Raw genomic sequence first — 25,475 nt, forward strand, 5'->3', positions numbered from 1 at the left:
GGTGCACCGCCGCTATTAGACACCAGGGGGCGCAGGAGCGTCACGGCTGCCGCAAGAGCCTGAGCATAGAGGCCGCTCTGCGGAGAAATGCGCTCCCAGCTTGCGGGGGGGGGGGGGGGGGGGGTGTCCCACCGCGGAATTGCGGACTACAGGGCTCTGGGGCTTGCAACCTCTTCACTCTCCCGGAACGGCGATGCAGACCTACCTGGTGGCCTTAGAGACCTAGTGCCCTCACCCCATACTTGGGAATGGTGCGCCTGTGTGTGTCAGGGAGCACGTGTCTCATTCACAGATCTGCCACCGCTTCAGGGCTCGCCCCCTTTTGGAGCGACCTCTAAATTTCTCCCTCTACCTCTACCTTCTGCACTGGAAGGAGAGAAGGGACCTCAGGGTTCCTGGAATGCGACCGCGGCCCTCTCCCTCCACTGCTGCTGGACTCGGCCTTTGGGCTCTGGCTAGGCTGCTGAAGTCCAAATGATGGGGAGAGAATGTGGTGCGGCAGTGCACGGGACTCTGGGAGGTGCTCTGCCAAATAGGAGGAGTGGCGATGGGACAAGCGGAGGACAGCAAAGGCTGAGGAGGCGACCGAGGAGAGGGGATCCCCATAGCCGACTCGCTGGAGCAGTCTTGGGAGGGTGACGGCCTGGCAGGGGCGAGTCGGCCGGGATCTGATGGGGTCCGATCTTCGGAAGACGTTGAGGTGCTGTCCCTGGTGGCAGAGACGTAGGAGGGGCCTGGAGGCCTGGGGCGGGGCGGGGGCGGGGCGGGGGCGGGGCGGAGCGGGACCGGGGCGGACCCTCGGGAGGACCGGCGAAGCTGTTGCGGACGCGCTGACCGGGCGCAGGGGGCCGGCCGGGCTGGCGGGGCGGGCGGGCGTCTGTGAGCATGGTCCTGGTGTTGCACCACATCCTCATCGCTGTTGTCCAATTCCTCAGGCGGGGCCAGCAGGTCTTCCTCAAGCCGGACGAGCCGCCGCCGCCGCCGCAGCCATGCGCCGACAGCTTGCAGGTAGGGGGGGCCCCCATTCTGGGTAACAGGGAGAATCGGGTGTCCGGGGAGAGTCTGGCCAGGGCCCGGTCTTTTGAAGAGCTTATAGTCGTCTGCCTCATGATCCACCCACTCCCGAACCTTCCTCTAAGAGGGGACCTCAGTTCTGAACCAGTCTTACAACAAATGGGACTGCAGCCATACCCAGAAAGGGGTCCTTGATTCTCCAGCTCACAGCCCAAATGTCACTCTAGTTTCTGATTCCTCCTTGTATCTGGAAGCCCTCCATCCCAAGTCCTCAACTTTCATTCCTCGGTGGGACCCCCGGCCCACATTGACAGCTCTAAACTCCCTCCTCAGGATAACTGGAACCCCTTCCCAAGACTCTGGCCCTGCGTGTCAGATTCCAGGCACACCCAGACCCCTGAGTCCCTAACAGCTAGAGCTCTACCTCATGAGAAGGACCTCCCACCAAACCTGTAACTTCTATTTTATAGCCTTGCCCCCTTCTAATCATCTAGACTCTCGTCCCCATCTTCAACCCAGACCAAGGGTCTCTTTGCCCCCAGCTTCTCTCTCCTCTGCCAGATTGCCCCCCTGCACAGTTTCTGTCTCTCTTACATAGTCCTTCCGTCTCCTCCTGTTGCCTCCTGACCCCTCGGTTCTCCCCATGTGTGATGGTCCCACATTCTTCCAGTTCTAATTCTTGAGCCCCTTGTCCTCTGCCCCTCTGCTGTGTTCTTGCATGGCGGTCTCTCCAGGTTGCCCACCTCTCTTGGTCTGTTCAGTTCTTCGATTTCTACAGGTTTCTGTTTGCTCTAGGGTATTTCTGTGACCATGCCTTCCCTATATATTTGCCTCTACTTTGGGCTGAGGAGGGGACAGGCCCAGAGGACAGAGCTGGCGTATCTAGGACCTCCACCACTGCCTGTGTTCTCAGGCCTGGCATGGGGTGGACTCAAGTACAAGGTTTTAAACATGGAGAATGTTGCTCCCAAGGGTGCTCAGGGCATGAGGTGGGTAGGGATCATGAGGTGGGATGCTGGCACTTGTGACTCATAACCCTCTTATTTCTGCTGTCCTGGTTGTGTCTGGGGCAGTTGGATTTGCAGATGGAGAAAGAAGTAGACTACAAGATGATGTCCCTCACCTGTGGTGAGGGATGGGTGAGTCTGGGGTGTGTGTGTGTTCGTGTGAGTGTTCTTGAATGTGTATAGCATGTATTGGGTGTGCCTTTTGTGTAAGCATGTGTGTTGTGCTAAGTATGACTGCATCATTTGAGTGAGATTCTTCATGGGGGATTACGGTATGGAAATGATGGTGTTAACCTGCTGTGTGTGGCTACAGAGGCAGAATTGTGGGTGTGGAGTTGTAGCACAGTGTGTGACTCTTATGTGTGCATGTAGTTATGTCTGTCATGGCAGTGTGATGTTGTTGTAGGGACAGCTTGCATGTTGGTGACTGAGCATGTGACTGTGGATGAGATTTGGCTGTAGTATGCAGCCAGGATGAGTCCTAGTGTGGATGTCCCGTGAGAGAAGCGTGGGGGAGGTTTGTGTCTGGGTGTGCTTGCAGGCTCCTTGATAGCTTAGGATCACATTGGTACATCTTGGGTTTGCTTGGGGTTTATATTCGGACCTATGTGTTGGTGTTTGAGTGCCACGTGTCTGTGGTGACTGTTGATGCAGCTCTGAGCAAGAAAGAGTGCAGCTAAGACCAAGAGATTTGGTTGACCAGGTTGGGGTGGGCAGGAGGAGGCAGTTTGCAGCCTGAGAGATTTGCATGTCTACAAATGTGTGATATTTTGGCGTGACATTAAGCATGCATATTATACATATATGTCTGCATGTGCCTCTATGTCTGAGCAGTGGTGTGTGTGTGTGTCTAATTTAATTGTATGCATGCATCTGTGGCTAGGGAGGTGAGTGTGAGGTGTATGAGGTGCATGATGGGAGATGGAATCTGAATGTGGTTTGAAGTGTGGGTGGGTGTGAGCCGTGTGACTTTTCAGTGTGAGCTGTGGGTTCTGTGATCTTTTTTTCCCTGTGAACTGTTTGCATGTAGTGAGAGTGTGAAGCATGTACGGTGAGTTAGTATGCATTAGGGATGCCTTGGGGTGGGGCTGAGGTCTGGGGAAGGAAGTGTGTGCATAAGGTGTGTGGTGTGAAGAAAGGTCTATTATGTTTGGCCATGTGTGGAATACAGCAGGTGCCCCATAAATGTTTGTGCAGTGACGTATGTGTGCAAGGAGGGCTTGGCTGCCTTCCTGTCCTTGCTTTCCTCCTAATCAGGTCCCTAGAGACACCCTTGCCTGCCCTCCCAATCCAGTCTGCCCCTACCCTTTGCCCTTCATCCTCCTCACTTTGACCAAAGCCTTTGTCTTGAGTTTCCTGCTGAGCAGGCGCTGGACAGGCGGCAGCGGGTGATGCTGTGGTCAGAGAACCTTTGTTCTTTTCCTCTAACTTGTCTCGTGTTTGGGGCCAGGGTTGGAAGGGGTGGGGGAAAGGATATATGTGTCAGCAAGTCTACTCTGTTTACTACAGCCTGGGCAAAAGGGAAGGTCTAGCACTGGCCAAAAACTTGGGTAGTGTCTCTGGAGGTACCTCTCTATGCAGAGCAGCCCAGACTGGGCTTGCATTTGACCAAGCCTACCAACTGTACACTGTTAGAATCAGGATGGTCCGGTGTTTTTTCCGGGTCATATCACCTCAGTGATAATGAGCAGCCACCCCCCTTTCCAGGCTCCCCTTTCCTCTTCCCTTCTCTATGTCACCACAGGGAGACAACAAGAAATATCTCAGTCTGTGTCTGCCTTTGTTGACCCCATATCAAATGGAGAAGTCACCACTGTCCTCATAGAAACTATTATCAGAAAGAACTGACCTGGTTAAGCTTTGGGGGATCCTTTAGTCTAATGGCAGAGGTCCCAGGCACTAGAGACTCACGTCACACTCTCCAGAGAAGGTTCTGGGAAAGCCTTTGTGGGCATTCTCAACAGGCATTAAAAACATTCTGGACTCTTAAGGTTGGAGGCAAAGAGGCATCCCAGTTAGCCAGAAGCTGGCTAGGGTTTCTGCTCCAGCATTACCTTCTGGTTTCTAGATGATGCTTCAAACGGGTGAGCGTAAGCTGGAGCAGGTAGGCAGGGAACTGAGGTGACAAAAGATTCTGCTTTTAGCCAACTGCAAGAGCATCACGGCCTGGCTTTGGATCGCCAGCCCCGGCCTCCAGCTTTTTGTCACTTTTGTATCCATTGTCTTTGGCTGAGTCACTGTCATAATTGTCATCATTGTCATCATCTTTTAGCCAGTTTCTTCTAACTTCTGGGCTCGCCTAACAGGTTAACCACGCAGTTGTCTGCAGCACTGATGGAGGCCCTGCTCTGTACCACACGGGTACAATTTAAAGTGTTAGGATCATTTTGTGGAATGCTTACCTTCTGTGTGCAGCAGCCCTTCCCCTGCCTGGGTCAGCTGGTTCCTTCTTCCCTCAACAGTTCCCAGACGAAATTGCACTTGGGTCCATGGAGCCTTCTATGTCCACCCCCATCGGGCTCTGGCTTTCTGTGTCCCTAGCTAGGTCTGTCTCCTACTTGTCATGGGATGTCCATGACTGTCCTGGAGAGTTGGCAGAAACTGACGCTCTGAGCACGAAGGGGACCTAAAGCAGCACCCTCCCCAGAATCCTCTCCTTCTGACACTCGCAGAAGAAAGAGATGAGATGGCCGAGCCAGGGCTCATAGCACGTGGCAAGGCCCATACCACTGTCCAGCTCTCCTGGCCACCAGGCTGGGCTCTGGCCCCAGCATCACGCTGCTCCTTGGCTGGCCTCTGAGCTGCCTGTGGCTGGTAAATGATTATTAATGACCCCCCCCTGGCAAAGAGACAGGAAATGCTTCTCAGTCACAGCTGGGCACTCTTGCCTGCCAGCTTACCAGCCGTGCCTGCCCTGGCCATGGTGTGAGCATCATGCTATGTCCATTCTTCCCCGCCATCCTCACTCCCCCTGCCCCTCTCCCAGGAGTATGGAGTAAGCAGAGACAAGGCTTCCTTTTCCATATCCTTGCTCCTTCCTCCCTACCTCTCATTTTTACCACCTTACTTTTATCAAACAAGGAAGAAGTAACCCCTCTTCCAGGAAGCCTTTCCTGAATGCTTAGCCAATTCTTCTAAGACCTGCTCTCATGAGACTGAGAAGCACTTGGTCTCCAGCATGGTAAATTCAGTCCTTACTCTCACGGCTGCTCTGATGGCTGCAGGGCTGGGCTGAATGCTCTCTGTAGCCTGTCCTCGTCTCCTGAAGTCTTTAGCTCAGCCTCCTGGGCTTCTCACACCTCCTGCTCTGCCTGTCCTAAGCATACTCTGTTGTACTACTTGACTTTTGTACGTGGATGCTATGCCAATAGGAAGGGTGACTGAGAGATGAGCGAGAAACTGGCCGTCACGTGCTCCATACCTTCCCTGACTTAGCCTGTGGTGGGTGCTAGGACTGAGGAGGGAGGGGACCCAGACAGAGGCTGCTGTGATTAAGGCTGTCACCTGGGGCCCTCATTCAGCTCCGCGTTAGAGGAAGGGCAAGCTGGGAAGCCTTCAGAAAGAAATAAATCTGATAGCTGAGAATAAGCCTGGGGAAGATTCTGGACAGAAGGGAGGATGGTAACTGTGACAACTTGGTGGCAGACAGAGGGAAGAAGGCTGGCTCTCTCCAGTCCCGTGTCCTGCTTGTGGAGCTGGAACTTGGACCACCACGGGAAGGGTGGGGGGAGGCGCAAGCTGAATGGATGGAAGGCTGGGGAGGTATTTCAAGAGACAAGAGATGTGGCTTGTGAGGCTGACAGGACTTTCAAACATTTTTAGGACTTACAAACCACGTTGAGGACTCTGGATGTTTTCCAGGGAGCCAGCATGAGGGGAAGGGGGTGGAGAGGGTGCAATGTCAGGTCTCTGTGCACACACAGCTCCCTGGAGTGGAGGCTGCGGTTTAGGCTGCCTTGGTCCAGGCCGGGGATCATAAAGCCTGGACAGGGAAAGGGTGGAAAGGAGAGGACCCTGTGGAGGAGGAGGAGCTGTGTGGGGTGGCTGGGTGGGCTCCGGAGAGGAGACAGTGGGCATGGGAGGGGAGAGCCTGGGTTTCCGTGGTGGATGGAAAAATCTCAGGGGCTCATCCCAGGAGGCCACCACCCCTGAGGCTAAAGAGTGAGAGGGCTTCTGGGTCCCCACCTGTGTGTATGTGGGCAACTGGTGTTCTGCCCTGGGCAGAATGTTCAGAACTGGAAAAATTAAAACAAGCTGCAAAAATTAATAGAATTCAAATCCAAAAATGTATGAGTATAGAAATGCTAATTTATGAAAATGAGAAATGTACACGATCCTTCTCATGTAAATTGTAAACTACTGCTTCCCTAGACTTTAGCTCAGGCTCCCCCAACCGTCTCAGCCCTGGTCACCCCCCCAGGGCCCTGGCCTTCCTGTTTTGAGAAGCCTGCCCTTCCTTTCCAGCTGGTGCCTGGGGTAAAGGAAGACATTTTGCTATTCCTGTCCTTTGCCCTGAGGGAATTAGCCCAGTGCACCCCCATTCATATTTGGGACACCCAGGGTGGGCAGCGGAGAGGGTGGGGTCAGGCTGGGGTTATACAAAGAAAAAGAAAGAGAAGAAGCTGAAGCCACAGCTGACCTCTCGCAGACATGGGGACTTCAGAAACGCCCATCTCTACAGGTCCGATTTTGCAGACCCAATGCTGGGCACTGCTGTTTTCCTTGCTTTCTGGTACTCCTGCACCATTTTCTGAGCTGTATTTTCTCACTTGTAAAATGAGGGAGTTAGCAGCCCATAGCTCTGAAGACTGTGTGAGTACTAGCTCCAGAGGGGTGTGATTTGAAAATCTGGGATTGTCAGCTTGGGGCTCTCACTAGGATGATGCTAGCTAACCTTCCATGATCAGCCCAGGGCTGGGGTGGGGGGTGAGTGTGGTTGTGTGATTCCGACATTCTGTGACTTTAAGATGCTGAGACTCTGGGAGCCCAAGATGTGGACATTCTGTGCATGTAGAATTCTAGAATTTGATGATTCAATGATGCTAAATGGGGCTGCTGGGAAGAGCTGCAGCCACCTGCCTTGTTAATGTCAATGTTCAGTTATTAAAAACATAACAAGACACAATGGAGACAGATAGCTTGGGATGGGATGGCAGCCCCACCCCCACGTGAAGGAGGGGAGGAGGAGTGCCCTGACAGCAGGGGAGATAGTGGACCCCTTTAGCCTGCCACAACAGATGGCGCGTGTTCATGTGAGGGACCTGGCACTTTCTAATGCTTGTATGGCTTGAGAGTCAACCCACCACCCACTGCCTCCATCTCCCAGCCATCTTAGCCTGTGACCAGAGACCCTTTCCCCATCCCAGCCCTCAAGGTGTCTTCGTGGAGCTGTAGATGGAAGTGGAAGGAGGGGCCTGCTCACCCCTTTCCTAACAGCTGCCTGAGGGGAAACAGGGCATGAGTCCTTCCTGGACACAGGTGTGATGCAGAAACCTTTGCCAGTGAGGGCTGGGAACCTAGAGAGCAACTAGAGGATATTCCCTGCACTCCCTACACACTTGGCTCTTACCCTGAGGGTCAGGGGGCCTGGAAGAACTGACGGAGTTCTCCCTGAGTCTCAGGTACACTATGCAATTTGGCACAAGGCAAGCCCAGTTGTCTAGTATCTCCTGCTCCTGGATCCCTCCTGAGCCTCAGTACCCAGGCTCAGGGAGAAATCTTGCTTTCTAGAACCCAACCTTGGCGGCCCCAGAGAAGCCTATCATGGCTGCATATCCAGAATTTCCCAGCTTAATGGGCTGCCAGATCAAAACCAGTCCAAGTCCCATTGCCCAGCAGGTCTGGTATGGAGCTTCCTGGTTCCCTGCATGCGCCAGCCTTTCCTTTCCCCTGGGATCTCAGTGGAGCAGGAGTGGAGTCTGGACCCAAGTTCAAGGGCAGAGTCCCTGTCTGCCACCTCCAGTTTTCTCCTTCCACAGGCTACAAGGAAGCAGATGGGTGGAGACAGCTGTTCTTCCCTCTACAAGGCTCCATTGTTGCTACCTCCTGTCCTGGACTCAAGGGTAGGGTCCTCTGCAGGGAACCTCTCCAGCTGACCTCCCCAGGCTCTCAAAGAGCCTTCCTGTGGCTCCCCAGCAGGGCTTTCCTCTCTCTGCTCTGCATCCTCCTGTCGCCTAGTTCTCTCTCATAGTCATGTGCCCCAGGTTGGTCTGTCTGTCTGTCTGTCTGGCTGTCTGTCTCTCTCTTTCTGTCTCTCTCTCTCAGTGTGTGTGTGTGTGTGTGTGTGTGTGTGTGTGTGTGACACTTTCAAAAACCATCCTAGGAAAAGTCCTGGAAGATCACATCCAACCCTTTTCTCCTTATGAAGACCAATGAAGAGGGGTAGGGGCAGGCCCTGCCTGGGGTCACACAGCAGGCTGTGGCAAGCTCTGTGCTGTGCCTCTTCTCTTCTGAGTAACAGGCACACCCTGCCCTTGGCCTCAGGTATTCGGGGTTTGGGAACTGACCATGATAGATCTGGTGCAGAATTTATAGGTCCCTGCCGAAGCAGAGCTCAACTTCTCTTAGCCCTATCCCACAGCCCCAAATTGCCATCCCATCCCTCTCCTTTGTTGGGACCCTTGTCTTTTTCACTGTCTGATTTCTAGATGGCCATTCCCTTTGGCAAATCTTCACCTTGTGACTCAGCAGTGGCTCATGCCTCCATGCCTAGTATGGGCGCTCATGCATACAGACAAACAGATGTGTGCAAAGATATCACAAACACAAACAAATCTCACCGCAGGTGGGAATCTGACCAGATGGTCAGGTGGTTGCTAGTGTCTTCTCTTTGCTATGAGCCCCCCATGCGTCTCATGTGAAGCCCTTCAGGGTCCTGTAGATGGGCTCTACCTCACTAGACCCTTAGTGACAGCTCTCCAAGCCCCCTCTGCCATGAGGTCCCTCTCTCCTGTCTCCAGGAGCAACTCAGCTTCCTTTGATTGAGGGGAGACCCACAGAAGTCCTAGAGGACGGTGGGACAATAAAGAGGAACCAACAGGTTGAGACTTGGCATCTTCTCAAAGCAGGCTCCACCTCCTTTTGTGACCTCCCTACCTGGTGTCTGGGCATAGCCTTGCCCTTTAGTACTAAGAGTTTTGTGTGCCCTCTGAGGGCAGGTTCTTAGGATACTGGCAATGCACTGACAGGTAGATACATACTCACAGAACATGGAGGCAGGGATGTGTGACCTGGTCATGGTGGGCGAGTAGGGAAGTGCTCAGCTGGTGAGGGCTTGTGAATGCCCAGCTGAGGGTCTTCGCTTACCTAGTTCCCCATACTTGGGGTTCAGTAGAGGGAATCAGAAGGGAGGGAGGGCTGGGTGCGTCTCTAGGAGTCTCCCTAGAGGCTCATTGCCACTAACTGTATTTCCCTGGAAGAGGAGGGCATTCAGGACTGTGGGGAAGAGGCGGCAAATGTTTTATGCACAAAAGGGATAGCCCCTCGGGTCAGACACTTATTTCAGCCCACGTCATTTCCTGTGCAGGACAAGGCAGGCAGGGTTAGTGGGGTCATCACACAGAGGGAAGGGATGGGCCAGAGACAACATATGCCAGGCCCTGTAGCAGCCAACACAGGTGACCTTGTCATGCCCTGGGTCTGTAGAGATCATGCCACTGTCAACTGGGGAGATGGCCGCTGACACTCTGAGGGACTCTCAGGACTAGCTGTGTATGTAGCAAAGCAGGAAACCCCACAGGACACAAGTGACATGCGAGACAAGCAGACACTTGACAGTCACTCCACACACCAGGTGCAGCTACCACCACCTCCCCCATAGCCCTGAGGGCCAGAGAATCCTGTAGCCATTGCCTGGGTGGGAAGAAGGGAATGCCAGGCAGGGAACTCAGCTCCTCTCCATGCCAGACTGTGTCTCCCCCATCCTGCTGAGTGCCTGCCTGAGGCTGTTTATTTCCTTTCAGGGATGGGTGTCTTGTCCCCCTCCCCCTCTCCCCACCCTGTCCCCACCACACACTTCCGAAGCTGCCAAATCAAATCAGTCCCTGCACCCGCGCTAGGCTGGCATGGAGGCCAGCAGCTGACGGGAACGAAGCCAGGCTCAGAATATCCCACCGCCTGTCCGATGCTGGGACATGCTTGAGGGTGGGGGTGGGGAGGGGCAGGAGCCTGCAGCTGGCCCAGGACAGTGCTTGTTAGAGAAGCTGGGTGGTGCACCTCTGAGAACAAGTGAGTGGGTTCCCGGTGTGTCTGTCAGGTGCTGTACCATCTAGTTAGCAGCGCTCTGGGAGCCAGCCGTGAGACAGTGCTGGGAGATGCGGCTGGAGGCCCAGTCGAGGCCCAGAGGGTTCAGTGCACACTGGGGGTAGTTGCTTGCACATGAAATGCAATGTCTTGGGATTTTCATCATCTCTGGACTTTGAGCTCCCAGTCTGGAGAATCACTGACTGTCAGGTGGATGTTCTGATCTCCTTTTACAGATAGGGAAACTGAAGTTTAGGAAAGGTTGAGGAGGTTTTCTGGAGGGATCAAAGGATGAGTAGAATCATGTTCATTTCTCTGCCTTGGGAGCACAAGGCCGAAAGGCAAAATGTTCTGAGAAAAAAGCAGAGACGGAAGTGCTCAGAGAACAAGAGGGTACAAGGAGGCAGGGCTACCTGGGGGCTTGTTGGGGGCTGATGGGAGGGAGGGCAGGCTGGGGAGGCCTCAGCCCTGGGCCTTCTTGTCTCTGCAGCTGGCCAGGACCCCCTTGCCCAGGAACCAGAATCCCCAGGGAGTAGAGACGAGCGACTGGAGGTGAGAGCTCAGCGGAGGGAAGAGAGGGTGGGCTGTGGGCGTGGGGTGCAGGATTTGGAGGTTGGAGCTGCATCTCAGACCCCTTCCATCCTAAGGGCACACACGCCAAGACCCCCTTCTCAGTCTGTGCCCAGCTGGAGGGCGTCCTGTCTTCCATTCGACTCCTCTCTGGTCCCCACAGCCTTTGGATTCCCTGTGCATTGCTGAGTTCCTCTCCCTGTCCCATTCCTGCACTGGTCATCTCCCTGACACGCACTGGCTGCTGGCTTCCAGTTGTTCCTATCATCCCCGTGATTGCTAAAAGGATCTTTCTAACAGACAAATTTGAGTTTGCCATTCTACTCAGCATTTCTCCTTGCTTCCATCCTCTTGACCCTCTGAAGCTCCAGCCTACCACAGTCTCCCTCAGCCATTCTTGCTTCACCAACCACCTGCTGCTGACATCCTAAACGCTTACAGGCTCTGCAAGAGCCTCCCTCTTCCAAGATGGCCTCCTCCCACTCTCTATCAACTCCAGCCCCTGCTGGCTCTTGCTTCCTCCTCTGAGCTCTCCCACCTGGCAGTTGGGTGCCAGAACATTCTGCTGTCTTTGGTCCACTGTGCCGTAGGACCCTGTTGTCTTCATCCTGTGACTCTATGTACGTCCAACTTGTCCCCTTCACTATGAGTTCCCTAAGCCTGGGGGCTGTGTTTCTGTCATTCCTTTCCTCCACTGATGGGGGGGCTGCCAGCCCAGCTCTGACCATGTCTTTAGGGTGCCTTGAATTAACCTTCCATGTTTAATGAATAACAGAAATGGGGGTGAACTGTGGATTTTGAAGATTGACAAGGTGGTATGTGTGGGTGTGTGTTTTATGCACGCACATGCATGCATGTATCCTGGTTCATGTGTCTGCCAGTGTGCCCAAGGGAACTGAGAGGAAGTTCTTGCCTGAGCCAGCCCCCTTGGCCAACACTTTGGGCACATGCTGTCGTTCAACTCTTAGCATAACCTATGACTTCTGTGTTTGGGGGAAGCCAAGACTCAGAGCAGGTGCTGTGGTGGATCAGGGTGGAGCTGGGGCTACAATGCCTCCCTGCCCATTCATCAGCTGGGGCAGGGGTTCAACAGGGCTTTCCTACTGCAGAGGCTCGGACTGAGAGTGCCCCTTGCTTTGGGACTGGGACCTGGTGCGAGGAGCTGACCAAAGGAAGAGGGAAGATTGGAGTCATTATTAATTTATTTATTAATTTATTTATTGCCATGGCATTCCCCATGGGTGGGAGCTTCCTCCGGAGCTGGGACAGATGGTGTTCCTGGGAGCCAGCAGTTTCTCAGCAGCCTTGGCCACCTGCCAGCAAAGACCGCATTTGTCACCCACCCAGGAAGCCTTGAGGGGAGGGATTTGGAGAAGCTGAGATCTCTAGGGTTGCGGAGGCTGAAGGAACCTGGCTCTAGGTTCTGTGTCTCTGTGCAGACTCAGTGCCTCAGCCATTGTCCCTATGTCTGCATACTCACAGACAGTCCCTTCCCCATTCTACCAACCTCACCCTCTCCAGGGCCTCCTTGGATCAAGACTTTACCCCTAGCCTCCCCCCACCTCTTGTGTTTGGGTCCTGTTGCCTTCTCACTCCGATTAAAGATTCTAGCCTAGGACTGTCCCAGCTCCGTTCTGCCTACAACCCTTCACCCACCTCAAAGGATGGTCATAATTAGCTTTGTCTTCTGAGAGAACCTGCTCTGGGTCTGGGCCTGTCACTCCCGGTGTGTGACCATAGCTGTCATGTAGCTGTCCGGTACCCATCTTCCTCACCTGCAAGTGGAGGTCAGCTCTCCCGATGGATGTAGTTAAGGTTGATAGAGAGCTTGCTTAGCCAGAACAAGGCTCTGCATGAACCAGGCATGGGGCTGCATGCCTTTAATCTCAGAATTCAGGAGTTGGAGGCAGGAGGATGTAAAGTTCAAGGTCATCCTCAGATTCACATCCAGTTCAAGATCAGTTTGGGATACATTATACTTTGTCTTAGAACAGAACAAAACAACAGAAAACAAGCAAGCAACAACAAAAGCCTAAACAAACAAAAAGGTCCCCATCTTACTGAGACAGAAGTGCTGTTATTAGCATTACCACCTGGAGGGGCTGGAGAAGCTTCAGGGCACATGTGAAGACCTGGCCCAGGCCTGTGTGGCAGCAGCTTGTGGGACAAGCTTTCCTGCTCAGTGTTCATTAGAGTCAGACCTAAGCTGCCTGCCCTGCACCACACACTAGACAGTGCATGCAGCAGGGCTGAGGTGAGGCTGCAGAAGTTCTGTGGTGTGGGGAGTTCTTCTGGTACTGTCTTGGCAGCAGCAATGGGCCTTGCTGTCAGCACCCACCCCCCACCCAGCAGACACGGGTTCCGCATACTCTTTAGGGATAACTCCCTGGCCCTTCAGGCTGATCCTGGGACACAGACCCTGGCATCACTCTCGGTGAACTGAGTACACTGACTTGAAAACTTTGAGCTGGGACCAGCTGTGGCCTGGGAGTTCTAGGTGAGATGAAGGCTGGAACAGGTGCCGAGATGGCCACAGGCGTGGGCAACGGCACAGGTGCCCAGACCAAGTGCCCGGTTGGGCAGTCCATCCATTGCAGCTCCGTGGCTTCTCTGTGAAGTTTCCCACCTCAGGTTCGGTCAGTCTTCTCCCCTGCCCGGACGCCCACAGCTTTCAGGCTCCGCGAGGGCACCGCTGGGCAGCAGTTGCACCACACAGGTATCAGGCTGTGTATCTCCTCCCAAGTGGTTGGAAACACCTAACTCTATCTTCCATCTTGAGTTCACTGGGGCCTGGCATACAGGGGGTGCTTAACAAAGACTTCTTGCATGACTTCTTGAAGACTTCTTGCATAGGAATGAGATAGTTCTAAGAAAGAGGCTCAGTTGGTGGATTAGGGAAATCATGGAGACTTCTGGGAGGCGGTCTTGAAATAGTGAAGGCTGCAGAGAGTCAAGGCCAGAGATCAGCTGGGCTGTTAGAATCCACGTGGTCAGCTCTTGACAGAACCAACGAAGGGAGACAGGAAGCAAGGACCCCTGGGTAGAAGAGTATGAAACTCAGCCCCAGGTGGGGGGAGCCCTCAGGAGGTAGTGGGGTGTGGTTTGAGAGCTAGGGACAAGTGGGGGGCTGCAGAGGTGGATGAGGGGCCCAGTACTGGTTAACAATGGGCAGAGCTGGGAGCCAGCAAAGCAAGATTGCTGCTGTGACGGAGAAAGGCTTGAGCGAGCACAGGTGGGCAATGAGGACAGCTCCCCATGCCAGTAGGGCACAGGTCCTGGGCAAAGAGCACCAGGATGAGGCTGGAAGGGCCGCAGTAAAGGCCATTTTCCAGGCCTAGTTGAACATTCTTGATCAGGCACTCTTGTTGCCAGCTGTTCCGCTTCCTCCTGAATTCTCATGTCAGGCAAGTGGTCTCAGTGTTGTCCTGTGGCCCTTGGGGGAACTGCTGCCAACAAGTTGGCTGTAGCATCTGGCATCCACGGGGGCCCTGAGACCCTGCCATCTGTCTGTGCCCACCTGTCAGGTTGCACAGGCCCAGGGCATGTAGGGCCTTGGGACTAGAGAAGGGTCTCAGCTGTCACCCTAGCCTGTCTCCTGTCTGCTCATCCATCTGTCCACACTCTGAATGATGAGAGAACAGTGGAAATGACATTACAGGCAGGTCAGAAAAACATAGTCAGAAGGGAGAGGTGTCGGAGAAGACACAAAGACACAGGCCAGGCTGCAGGCCAGCTTGGGCCCAGTGAGAGATCCGGGCTTCTTCAGAATCCAGAGTCAGCTCAGACAAACAACAGGGACGGCCTGAGAACTGCACAGCAGGCCCACAGTGGTGTCTGGACAGATGCTGAGGGCCCAGGCATGGGCTTGAGAGATGAGCTCCCCCCTCCTCATCCTGCTTGGCCCTTGGCTGTAAACACTCAGAGAACAAGTTCCGTTTCCCGGGAAATATTTATCTCAGGCCGTGTGGAGAGCGTGTGTGTTGGCCTGCTCGTGTCCTTCCTGCAGGTTGGCCCAGGCAAGAAGTGAGGGGCCTTGGCAGCCTTTAGGGCTATAGGGCCACAGGAAAAGCCAGGAAGGAGGGGGTGTACCCTGAGTTCCCTGACTGGAGCCTGAGTCAGAACCATGCTGGCCTGGGCTGGAGGAACCTGTGTTTTTATAATTCCACAGTGTGACCTCTGTTCTCTCATCTTCATCCTTGGCAGTCCCGGCCCTGCCAGGTTCCTGTCTCTACAGCATTTTGCCCCTGTCTGGTTCCCCAACTCTAAGCCTTTTCTTTCTCTTCCTTCATATTTCTCAGCTCTCAGAGGCTTCCTTAGGGGCGACTGACTTCCTCTGGGATAGGATTTCTAACTCGCTGGCCTTCTGACCCTTTGGCATCTACCCTCCTTCCTCTGTCAGGCTTCCAGGCTGAGGCCTGCTGGTCTTGTCCAAAGTCAGTCAGACAATGTTTGTCATAGACTGCCAGGAGTCTCACTAGGAAGCAGAGGTCTGGGCATGCAACCTCCAGCCTGATCGATGGACAAGGCCCAGTGAGTGTCTCCTGTGCCCCTCTCATGGGTCCAGGCACTTGAAGAATTTGGGTATATTGAGGGAAGACCATGAAAGGCCCTGTGAGCTCACACAGAATCAGCAGGGAGACGGAGGAGCCCAGAGTTCTTGCTGACTGGCTTCAGGTTTTATGTCCCAGACCGGCCAAGCCCGACTGAACCCTGACAACAGGAAACCCCTGAAGGAGCAAGCATCAGCTGGGGCCTCTGAGCACAACAACAGGAAACAGTGTTGCCAGGAGGCAGCAGCTCTGTGACTTTGCCCAGCAAAGGCGTGTGTGTGTGTGTGTGTGTGTGTGTGTGTGCTGCAGGTGACCCAGGGACACTGACTGGGACAACGGCTGTTCTATAGGGTGTGTAACATTGGGCCCATGACATGTGATACTAAGTGTGTGATAGTGATCCTGGGATACTGTGTGGAGAGTGACGTGTGACACGGTTGTGTGGCACTGACAGTAGGCACCTTGTATGCGGCTCTGAGGTTAAGGATGGGCGCCTAGCAGGCGTGATGTCACGAGAATCCGATACACAAACGTGGGGAAATGACACTGTGTGATAACAGGTTGTTCCTGAGCTTGTGGCTCGAGTGTGAGACCCAGTGTGTTCCCCAAGGGTATGATGCAGCAAAGCTGCATGTGTGAACAAGGACGTGACATGAAATGACATCGAGTGTGAAAATGGTCGTGATGCATGCAGCCTCCAGCCTGACAGTGAGCGTGTGATGTGTAACGGCCATAGCAAAGTGAAATGTGACACACACGCTGAGTCTGACGGTGCTGTCGGAACACAGCGATGGCGTGAGGCAGGAGGGACCCAGCAGGGAGACTTCTCGTGGGCAGGGGAGGCTGATAAGAACCACTCAAGTGGGCAGGGAAGACAGCTTAAGTGGGAGAGTGCTTGTCCAGTCTGAGGTTCTGTGTGTGAGCATCCGATCCTCCCACATAAAAAAAAGCTTGTGCAACAGCCTGCACTTGTAACCCCAGTCCTGAGGAGACAGAGACAGGAGAACCCTGGGACATACAGGCCAGGCTGAATGAGGGCCACAGTTTGTGAGAGACCCTGTTGAAGAGCTAATATGGAGGGTGGATGATGAAGACAGCTGAGATCAACCTCTGGCTTCTGACTTCTATGTACACTCACACACACACACACACACACACACACACACACACACACACACACACGCACGCACACCTCGGTGATAAATTGAGACAGAAGCCAGGACAGCATGGTAATATGAGCAATGACATACGTAGCTATGCAGAGGAGGGATGGGTTCATGCATGGTCAAGGAAGACAAAATTTTTATTATTATTTTTTTTATTGTGGAACTTTTTAATTTAATTTAATTTAATTTAGAGACAGGGTCTCACTATGCAGCCCTAGGTGGCCTGGCACTCACTATGTAGACCAGGCTGTCCTCAAACTTATATAGATTCACCTGCCTCTGACTCTGCTCCTGAGTGCTGGGATTAAATGTATTCACCACTACACCTGGCTCCAAATAAAAACACTTTAAGCACAATACCACCAGGAAGAGGAATAAGACAACCTGCCAGGGCGCTGGATTCAGCAGGTGAGGAGATTGAGGAGATGTAGTCATCACTGTGTGGCTCCTTTTCCCTTTTGCTTTCAGTTCTCTCTGGTTGAGCTGAGAAACTGTTTACTTGTGGTAAAATACACATAGGAGCGCTTTTGGTCCTTAAATGTGTTCACATTGTTTCTAAGCCAGGCTCCAAAGTTCATTCTCCCAAACAAAATCCACTTAAGAAAAGTCTCTGCCTCCTGCCGCCCACCTGTCTCCTGCAACCTCCCTCCCATTTCTTCGTCTCTAGGCGGCTCGTGTAACGACTCATGTGGCATCTGTCTTTTGAGGACTGGCTTTTATGTCACTGAACATACTGTCCTGAGGTTCACTGTGCATAGCACATGACAGAACTTTCCTCCTTTTCTGGGCAGAGGATACTCCAGAGTACGCGTTTTTGCTTATCTGTTTGTCCATTCATGGTCACGCATGTCGTCCCCACTGTTTAGCTGTGGTGGATGTTGTGCCTGCAAACATGGATGTGCAAAGATTCATTTAAGACTCTGCTCTCAGTGATCTTGGGTATATATTAATAATTACTTTTCTGAACCATGCGGTAATAATCTCCATTGATTTTCATGCTTTTCTTTCTTTCCTTTTTTTTCAGTCTCTTAAAAAAATTATCTTTTCTTTAGTGTGTGTGCCTGTGTCCAATTGCCTGTTTGTGTCGAGGCTGTGGCTCGCGTGTGGAGGTAGAGGCCAGCGTGCAGGGGATGCCAGGAATGGCCCTCAGGGTCGGGGCAAACACCTTCAGCACCAAGTTACTGTGCAGGCTGTTGGTTTTGAGACAGTGTTTTGCCACGTACCCCGGAATGGCCTTGAGCTCAGTCTTCTTGTCCCAGGTATCCACCAGCTCCCTTGGCTGTGCTGGATGTGTTTGCTTTAGAAGTGGCCATCCTGTGTGTGTCTCAGCATCTGCATTCCCGCCGGGTCTCATCGTAGAAGAGTTTCTGTCCCTTGACACCTCAGCCACCCTTCTGTTTTCTGGTTTTCTTGGACAGCAGTCGTCCTGATGGGTGTGACATGTCCTCTCGCTCTGGCTTTGCTTTGCTTTTCTTTCTGTGGTTAGAGATGTTGAATGTCTTTCCACTTGGACATCTGTGTATCTTCTCTGGGAAAATGTCCACACAAGTTCTCTGTTCCTACTTTAGGTTTAGATTGGTGCTGGTGGGCTATAGGAGTTCTTGATGTATTCAACCTTTATTAGATGCAGTATTTCCCCCTCGTTTTGTGGGTCATTTTGCTGAAATATTTTATCTTATTTCATTTAACTTGGCAGGTGTGCTTATGACATTTTCACTTATACTTAACTTTTTTGACTCCCCTCACCCCACCCTTCTACTTCCTTATCTCCTTGATCCTCACATCCCCTCTTAAATACTTCTGTCCAGTATTCCACCTGCTACTTTCAAATTGCTTTTATTCCTTTATTTATTTATTTTGGAGCCTGAGAGGTGCTGGGTGGCATCAAAATGAGACAGTGTGACATAGAACCAGCATGAAAGCTTCACCCAACGCTGTGAAGGGTGGACAGGGGGTCAGGTGTGATGTGTAGGGCCGAGAACGTGAGACACCCTGAGTGAAGACGATAGTCAGGAATCGCTGTGTGACAGCCAATGTGGACACTGGAGTGACTGTATCATTGAGCATTTGGGACCTCTGTGAGCAGGTGATGGTGACTGTGTCCTTGTGTGCTATCTTGGTGTGACAAAGAGCATAACACTGCCTAGGAGTGAGAGGGACTGAAGATGTTTTGTGAGTGATGGTGCCTGAAGCCAGTCCCAGTCTTACCTGCTGACCATCAGAGGAGGATGAGTATTATAGTCTGGACAAGAGAACTTCTCATTTGGGGTAGAAACGGTGTCTGTGAGCTGGTGTGAGGAGCCAGTTCTCACCAGGGGTAGAAATGGTGTCTGTGAGCTGGTGTGAGGAGCCAGTTCTCACCAGGGGTAGAAACGGTGTCTGTGAGCTGGTTTGAGGAGCCCTTCCTGCTCTGGGCTGACTTATCCTGGAACAAGAAGAGTTCTGAGACTGAACAACCTGACCACGAGCAGTGTCCTAGGCTCTAACTGAAGCTAATTATTTTATTTATTGAGCCTTAGCTTCCTCAAGCACCACATACGACTGTTGGTAGAATTGTAGGAAACAATTTCGTTTCCTACAAAAAGGTTTCGTCCCTTGCAGTACTTCCCCCTCAACCCTGGAACTCCAGACATTAGCAGACTGGAGCATCCAGGGAGCACCACTGAGAGACGCTCTCCTGCCCTCAGCCCTCTTCTCTCTCTCTTCACTCTCTCCTGTCCCTGGCTCGGCCTTGTGGTGATATCCCTACACCCTTACTTGTTCCTGCCTTCCTTTCTCCCAGACCGCTGCTGTCCTCACCAGTCCATGAGATCCCGGCACAGGTTCTTGAGGGCTCATTCAATTCAGACCAATGCAATTTGCTCATGGAAAAAAAAAAAACCCATAATGTGGTTAATCACACCAGTATGGGATCTGGGCCTGATGGGGAAAAAAGGAAGTGCAGGTGGCTCATTCCAACAGCTGAGGACATAGGTCTCCACTGCCCAGGACCCTAGCCGCTCCCTCAGGCTCTTTTTGGAGCCTACAGGGTCCAAAGCTTGGGTCACCCCAAGCCTCACTAGAGGCCCCCCTGTTTTCCCTGGTTGAGTCCCCACCTGATTCTAGACCTCTTTCCTAGGCAACCAAGAGAGTTGGGTTGGGGGCTCTCAGAGCTCCCAGACTGGGTTAGCTGGGCCCAGCACCTCAGCTGTAGTCTGACATTCTCCTGAGCCTTGGAGAGGAAAGGCTCAAAGCAAGGTCATGGGGTAGAGTCTTAGAAGTTCGGAAGGGCTGGGTTGTCCTGCAAGCCTCCAGTGAAATGTGGCACTCTGTTCCGGACTCAGGGTCCCTCCAGTCCCGGGCTGTCCTGCAGTTAGGGCAGAATGGGACCTGCCATTGCTTGTTATCTACAAGGCCTCTTAACCATGCATATTAGCTCTTGGTCAAGGACTCCAGGGAAGTCCAGAGCTGGGTGGCACTGAATTTGGGCCTTCTCTGTGCACCGAGACCTGCCTTTCATGGCAGAAGGCTGGGGTCACTTCTTTTTCTACTTTCCCAAACGTGGTCCCATGTACCTGGAGTCAGCTTAAGCAAAACATGGCTGATTCTAGCTTCAGCTTAGACAAAACGTGGCTGATTCTAGCTTCAGCTTGGGCAAACCATGGCTGATTCTAGCTTCAGCTTAGGCAAAACATGGCTGATTCTAGCTCTGGGAAGGTGCCATTTGCAGAGAAGCCTGATGAGACTGGGTTAGATTTGTTGACTCTGTGTGGCATGTGCTGGAGCGGAGTGGTGGGTTCTGACCCCAGGGAGGTGCTGAAGATGGTGCACTGTACACGGTGAGAGGAACCTGACCCATGATGCCAGCTACAGGCTCATTTGCTCTCTCAGACCCAAGACCAACCACAGGCCATTCATGGTCTCCCAGATAGCTACATACTCACTGCACACACTGGACTCATGCCAGCCTCAATGACCTTATTCGTACATGCCCAGACACACGTGAAGGTCACCCATAAATACAGACGGCCACATGGGTCCAGAAGATTTATAGACACGTGTATTTTAGCCTCCCCAGGCTTCCATAGAAGTACAGATCACATACTTTCACACAGATGTTTCTCTCTCATGACCCAAGGGACATGCTCAGCTGTGGTCATATGACGGTCCTTAGAGACATGCCATTATGGATGGCATGTGCTTAGGTCACCAGTAAAGTGAGAGCCCCCAGTTCCCCAGAGAGAGAGAAAAAGCCAATTCTGATGAATGTACTGAGTTTCACAATGAGAAAATCCTCTCAAATGCTATTAAAAATTTTCTTTGCAAAATAAAATTTGTTTTGAATCACACAGAAGGTCTGAGGTTCTGAGAGGAGGCATTTTCTCCCAGAGAACTCTGACTCATAATTACCCAGTCCTGGTGTGTGCGGAACTGTATGAGCATGTGTGTGGATGAGCACATGTATGTCCTGGCCTCACTCCCAGGCCCTGGGGATATGAGAAGGAAGAGTGAGAGAAATTCTCCAGAATCCGGATGTTTGTTCTCTGGCTTCTGGGTCCTCCAAAGGCAAATAAATAGCTTTGGATGCCAGCCTGCCTGCTGGGTGGGACTGGTGAGTGTGTGAAGATCCTGCTTCTCTGTCCCTGGAGCTCCGCCAGCTGGGATCCTGTGCAGCAATGGGCAGTGATGGAGGTCCTGGCCAGTTTCTGCTGTGCCTCTCTCTGGGGATTGGTTCTTGCAGCTGAAAATGAAGGTAGGGAGAAGGTGAGGCTAGATGGGCTTCTCTTGGAGGCCGAGATAGACAGTGAGTCTTGGGACCTAGTACAAATGAGAAAAGACGGGGAAGAGACAGAGCGGGCAATGAGAGCACAGACCCAAGACATGGGGTCTCAGAGCCTACAAGGTCTCCTACCAACTCTCTGGTTCACTGGAGGAGGTGCTAGATCTCTGAGGCCTAGACCCTGCCCTGCTGTAAATGGGAGGGACAGCCAGGGAGCAGAGCTGGGCTCCTAGAGGACCAGACCAGGGTGAGAAGAGAAGATGCTGGGGTACAGGAAATGGGGAACAAAGATGTCAGTGGGGGAGGGTAAAAGGCAGCTGTTGAGCAGAGACCTGAGTTTGAAGAGACTGAAAAAGAACTCAAGTGACAGTGTCCTCCAATCTTTTTGCTCCTCTGGAGGTGGCCACGGGAACCTTGCCAAAAGCTCCTCACTGCCTAGGAACTCAGAGCACATTGGGATTTGAGGAGCCAGGGCCATTCCACAGGGGGGACTCGTGGGTCTCACTTCTGTTTTGGCAGGGTCGGGGAGCCCAGCGCGGAACACATCCCAAAGGAAGGGGCATGCCTGAGATGAACCCTGTCCAGACAATCCTTCACCCCAGCCCCCAGTAAGAAGGGCTATTTTTAGGAATAATAAAAGTGCTCACACATTCCAGCAGGGGCAGGGAGAGGGAGAGGAGGGGCAGGAGTCAGCGCAGAGTGTGTGGGGAGGGTGGGGGAAGGGGACTTCTCTGGTTCTGCCTTCAAGGGTTTCCCTAGGAGGAGGGGGTCATCCCTGACTGCCCCTCCAGTCCTGTCTCCAGGGTCCCCTCCTGGTTCTCCCGTGTTTCCCTGCTTCTGAATTGGTCTCTGTCCCCACCTTTCTCATATTCCCATTTTCCTGGGATTTGGGGAACAGCTGGGACGGGCTAAGTTGTGAGGATGAAGCCAAATACAGTCACAGGAGGAAGCAGTGTGAGGCTGTGGGATCTACAAACACCAGAGAGACACACCAAGACAAGCAGACACAGAAGTCCCTGGAGAGGTATTGGGATGGCTGGAGACAGAGCCAGGACCAACCCCAGGCAGGTACCATGGGACAGCCCAGCATTAGACCCCTGGTTAGCCTTTCCTTCCTGCTTTCTGCAGGCCACACATCACTCTGTGTCAAGCCTGTGCCATTTAGCATTTATCATCTCTTGTGGACACAGCAAGGAAGGGGACGGTGGAAGAGTGGGAGACAAGAGACTCTACCGAGGCCTAGATAGAGACACCAGATCCATTCCACACTGGAGAGGTGACCAGTCTATCCCTTGACCAAAGCAGCACTTGAGAGGCCCAAAGCCACAGAAGAGAGGGGCCTGCTCGTGCCTCTAGGGGAGAACCTGACTAGTCTTTTTGCCTCCTTTGGACTTCCATACACCCCATACCAAACTGTGAATTCAGTGCAAGGACAACTGAGGCCTATAGACTCTGGTCCCAAATGGATTCCCATGAGGGCTGGGGTGGGGACAATGTCAGTATGTAGGAAGACTTTCTAGAACAAGTGATTGCTCTTATGGGGGGTCTCGATCCACCAGCCTTGGGATTTTTCCCATCTTGAGATGATCCTGAAGAGCAAGCAGGTCTCTTGGCTTGCCAAGATATCTTGAAAATGCTGTCAAAAGTTGCCAATGAGAAACACCCTCTCATTTCATAGACTCTTCCTCTAGGACTCTCATCATCGGCTCCAGAGACTTCTACTGTCTCCAGGCCTGGAGCCTCCAGCAGAACTGGGGGCCACCCTTCTGCTGAGGAGTGCACAGGCCTCCTTTGGGGGCCAGCTCTTCTAAAAGCTAGGTGGGAGAGAGTGGATGCGAAGGGGGCATCCACTATGTAGGGTCCCATGTGAGAGGACCACTCACTGGCTTTCTCACTCACTTGGCCTGTCATTCATTTGACACCTGTGTCTTCCTGACACTGGTCCAGCTAGGCACTCAGCATCCCTTTCTCCTGATTGGGTCATTATGTCTGATTTTGGGAGACTTCTGGACTTGCTGTGTCAAGATTTTAACTTACCTTCAAGGGCACATGAGGAGTGGGATACAGACATTCAGGCTCATGGAACCAAGAGCTGGAGCTCAGTCTGCCCACCAAGGCATTTTTTTCAGGGCACTGATGCCCTCGGGCCCCTTCTTTCCTGTACACTCTGGGGGACAGTGTACTCACCTCCTTACTATCTAGGCATCTCCCCAGGTGCAACTCTGAGTCACCAAATGCTTACACTGGCTTCCGTTGAATGTCCCACTGTGCTCAGATCAACCCTCATGGTCATGGAGATGGGAAGCCAAGACGGCTTGTTGGTAGTGGCAAGGAGGTTATGGTGATGTGCTCAGGAGCTGTGCTGTGCTGGTGAGAACGCCAGGGGCTAAGGGGACAGGGTCCTACTGTGAGGAAGAGGCAGCTGAAGGTAGGGAGGGTGGCAAGAAGCCAGAACCTGTCCTATATCAACATGATCTTATATCTTGTAGGTAGGGTCATCACCTCCTACCATACTCAACTCTTGCCTCTCTCCTCTTCCCATGTTAGCTATTCCCTTATCCCTCTCATCCAGACTGGAAAGAGGACAAATTGGGAGAATTAACAGCCCCTGCCTTCCCCTCCCAGCTCCTTTTTTCTTTCTAACACCACACCTTGCCCTTGATGGGAGAGGGACAGCGGTACGTCCTGGGATAGAAGTTCACCCTGGCTGGGACAGAGTGGGAGTTACGGGGAGAGGGAGGAACTGGCTAGGGGTGTGGGATGAGAGGATCCAACAGAAAGACTGAGTGCCTCCCTCGGGGAGTGGGGATTCCCTCGGGAGGCGCCAGGACAGGCGCAGGTGTATTCTACAGTGCACGTGTCTCCAGTGTGGCTCAGAGGCTGGAGACGCGGCCCTGTTGGAGTAACAACTGAAGCCAGAGTCTACGAAGGGTGGTGGGCTAAGGGAGAAGAGGGCATGGTAGGGCAGTGGAAAGGCGGGAAAGGGGGAGGAGAGAGAGGAGAAGAGAGGACAAGGGAGGTTCTTCCTGTAGTACTAGGCTCTTGAGTTGTCAGTGACTCCTTTCATGTCCCCTTCTGTCACCTAATCACCCATGGCCATAGTACATTCTCCTTTCTCGCTCTTCTGCCTTCCCTCCTTGGGGATCTTTCTTGCGGAGTCTCTCTATGCTTGGGCATCATTCTCATGTCATCTGAGCTGCCCTTTAAAGGGCAAGGATCCACCTTCTCTCCATCCTTGTCCTTAGCACACTGCCCCTAAAGAGGAACGAGGAGAAACAGCTCTCAGGGAAGCAGCAACAGCAGCCTCTGGGAATGGGGAGTAGGGGATGGTGATGCAAATTCTTGGACCTCTTCCCAGACCAGCTGAGTCAGAAACTCTGGGGGTAGAGCAAGCACTCTGTATTTCAATAGCCCTCCAGGTGATTCTGGGGCATGCCAAAGTTTGGGGACCACTGAGGGACAACTTGCAACTACAACCAGTACCCGAGAAAGCTACCTCTCCTTCTCCTCGGCTAGAGTCATCTGAGCTAGCCCACCTGTCATTCGCGTTGTCCAGTGTCACCTAGCCTTCTTCATTTCTTCTGCCTCTGGCCCAGCTCAACCTTGCTATGGGGAGGTCTACGGATGCGAGTGTTAGCACACAGGCAGCTCTTGTTATATTTCAGGCACCAGGTTTGCTGGAGGCAGCTCTTTGGGCAGGCCGCAGGTGTGGGCAGCTAGGGAGGGAAAAGAGCCACCTTGTCCTGCTTCCTCTGTTTCCTGATTTGGTGGCTGGGCAGCTGTAAGGAGCTCAAGAGAAAACGTGGGGCGCCGGGCTTGAGTTTGGAGCTTCTCTACTCTGAATTTCAAGGAGTACTCCTGGATAGTTCTACTAAGTGCTCTAGCTAAGCCCTGGGAGTTGTCAGTGGCAGCCATGTACTAGACACGAAGATGGACACACTTCCCTCTTCCCCTGGAAAGCTTAGGAAGTGTATGTATTGCTTACTAGAACAGGAGGCCAGACACCAAAGGGGCAGGTGGTGTTGGCTCTGGACTTCTGATTTTCCCCACTGAGGCCACTTTCTAGAACCCCCATTCAATGCTGCACTTCTTTCGTCAGGTGTTTTCTCCCCATGTTCTCTAGATGATTGCTTTGAGATCTGGGGGAGGTGTAGGCAGGAGAGACAGG

At 52.9% G+C, this 25,475-nt stretch overlaps 1 protein-coding gene across 2 annotated transcripts in view; it reads left to right on the forward strand.

The window, feature by feature from the left end:
* Positions 1-814: 814 nt before the first annotated feature.
* The window catches only part of Pde2a (phosphodiesterase 2A), a 59,195-nt gene continuing 34,534 nt past the window's right edge, over positions 815-25,475 (forward strand). The window contains exons 1-2 of one of the 2 annotated variants that reach the window (XM_038332602.2): positions 847-1,008; positions 10,753-10,814. In XM_038332602.2, coding sequence (XP_038188530.1) covers positions 990-1,008; positions 10,753-10,814 — 81 coding nt within the window. In that variant the 5' untranslated portion in view covers positions 847-989. Of the gene's footprint in view, positions 1,009-10,752; positions 10,815-25,475 lie in introns of both variants that reach the window. The other variant, XM_038332592.2, reaches the window with a different exon arrangement.

This window comes from Arvicola amphibius, chromosome 1 (assembly GCF_903992535.2).
Source record: "Arvicola amphibius chromosome 1, mArvAmp1.2, whole genome shotgun sequence".
NCBI classification, from domain to species: Eukaryota; Metazoa; Chordata; class Mammalia; order Rodentia; family Cricetidae; genus Arvicola; species Arvicola amphibius.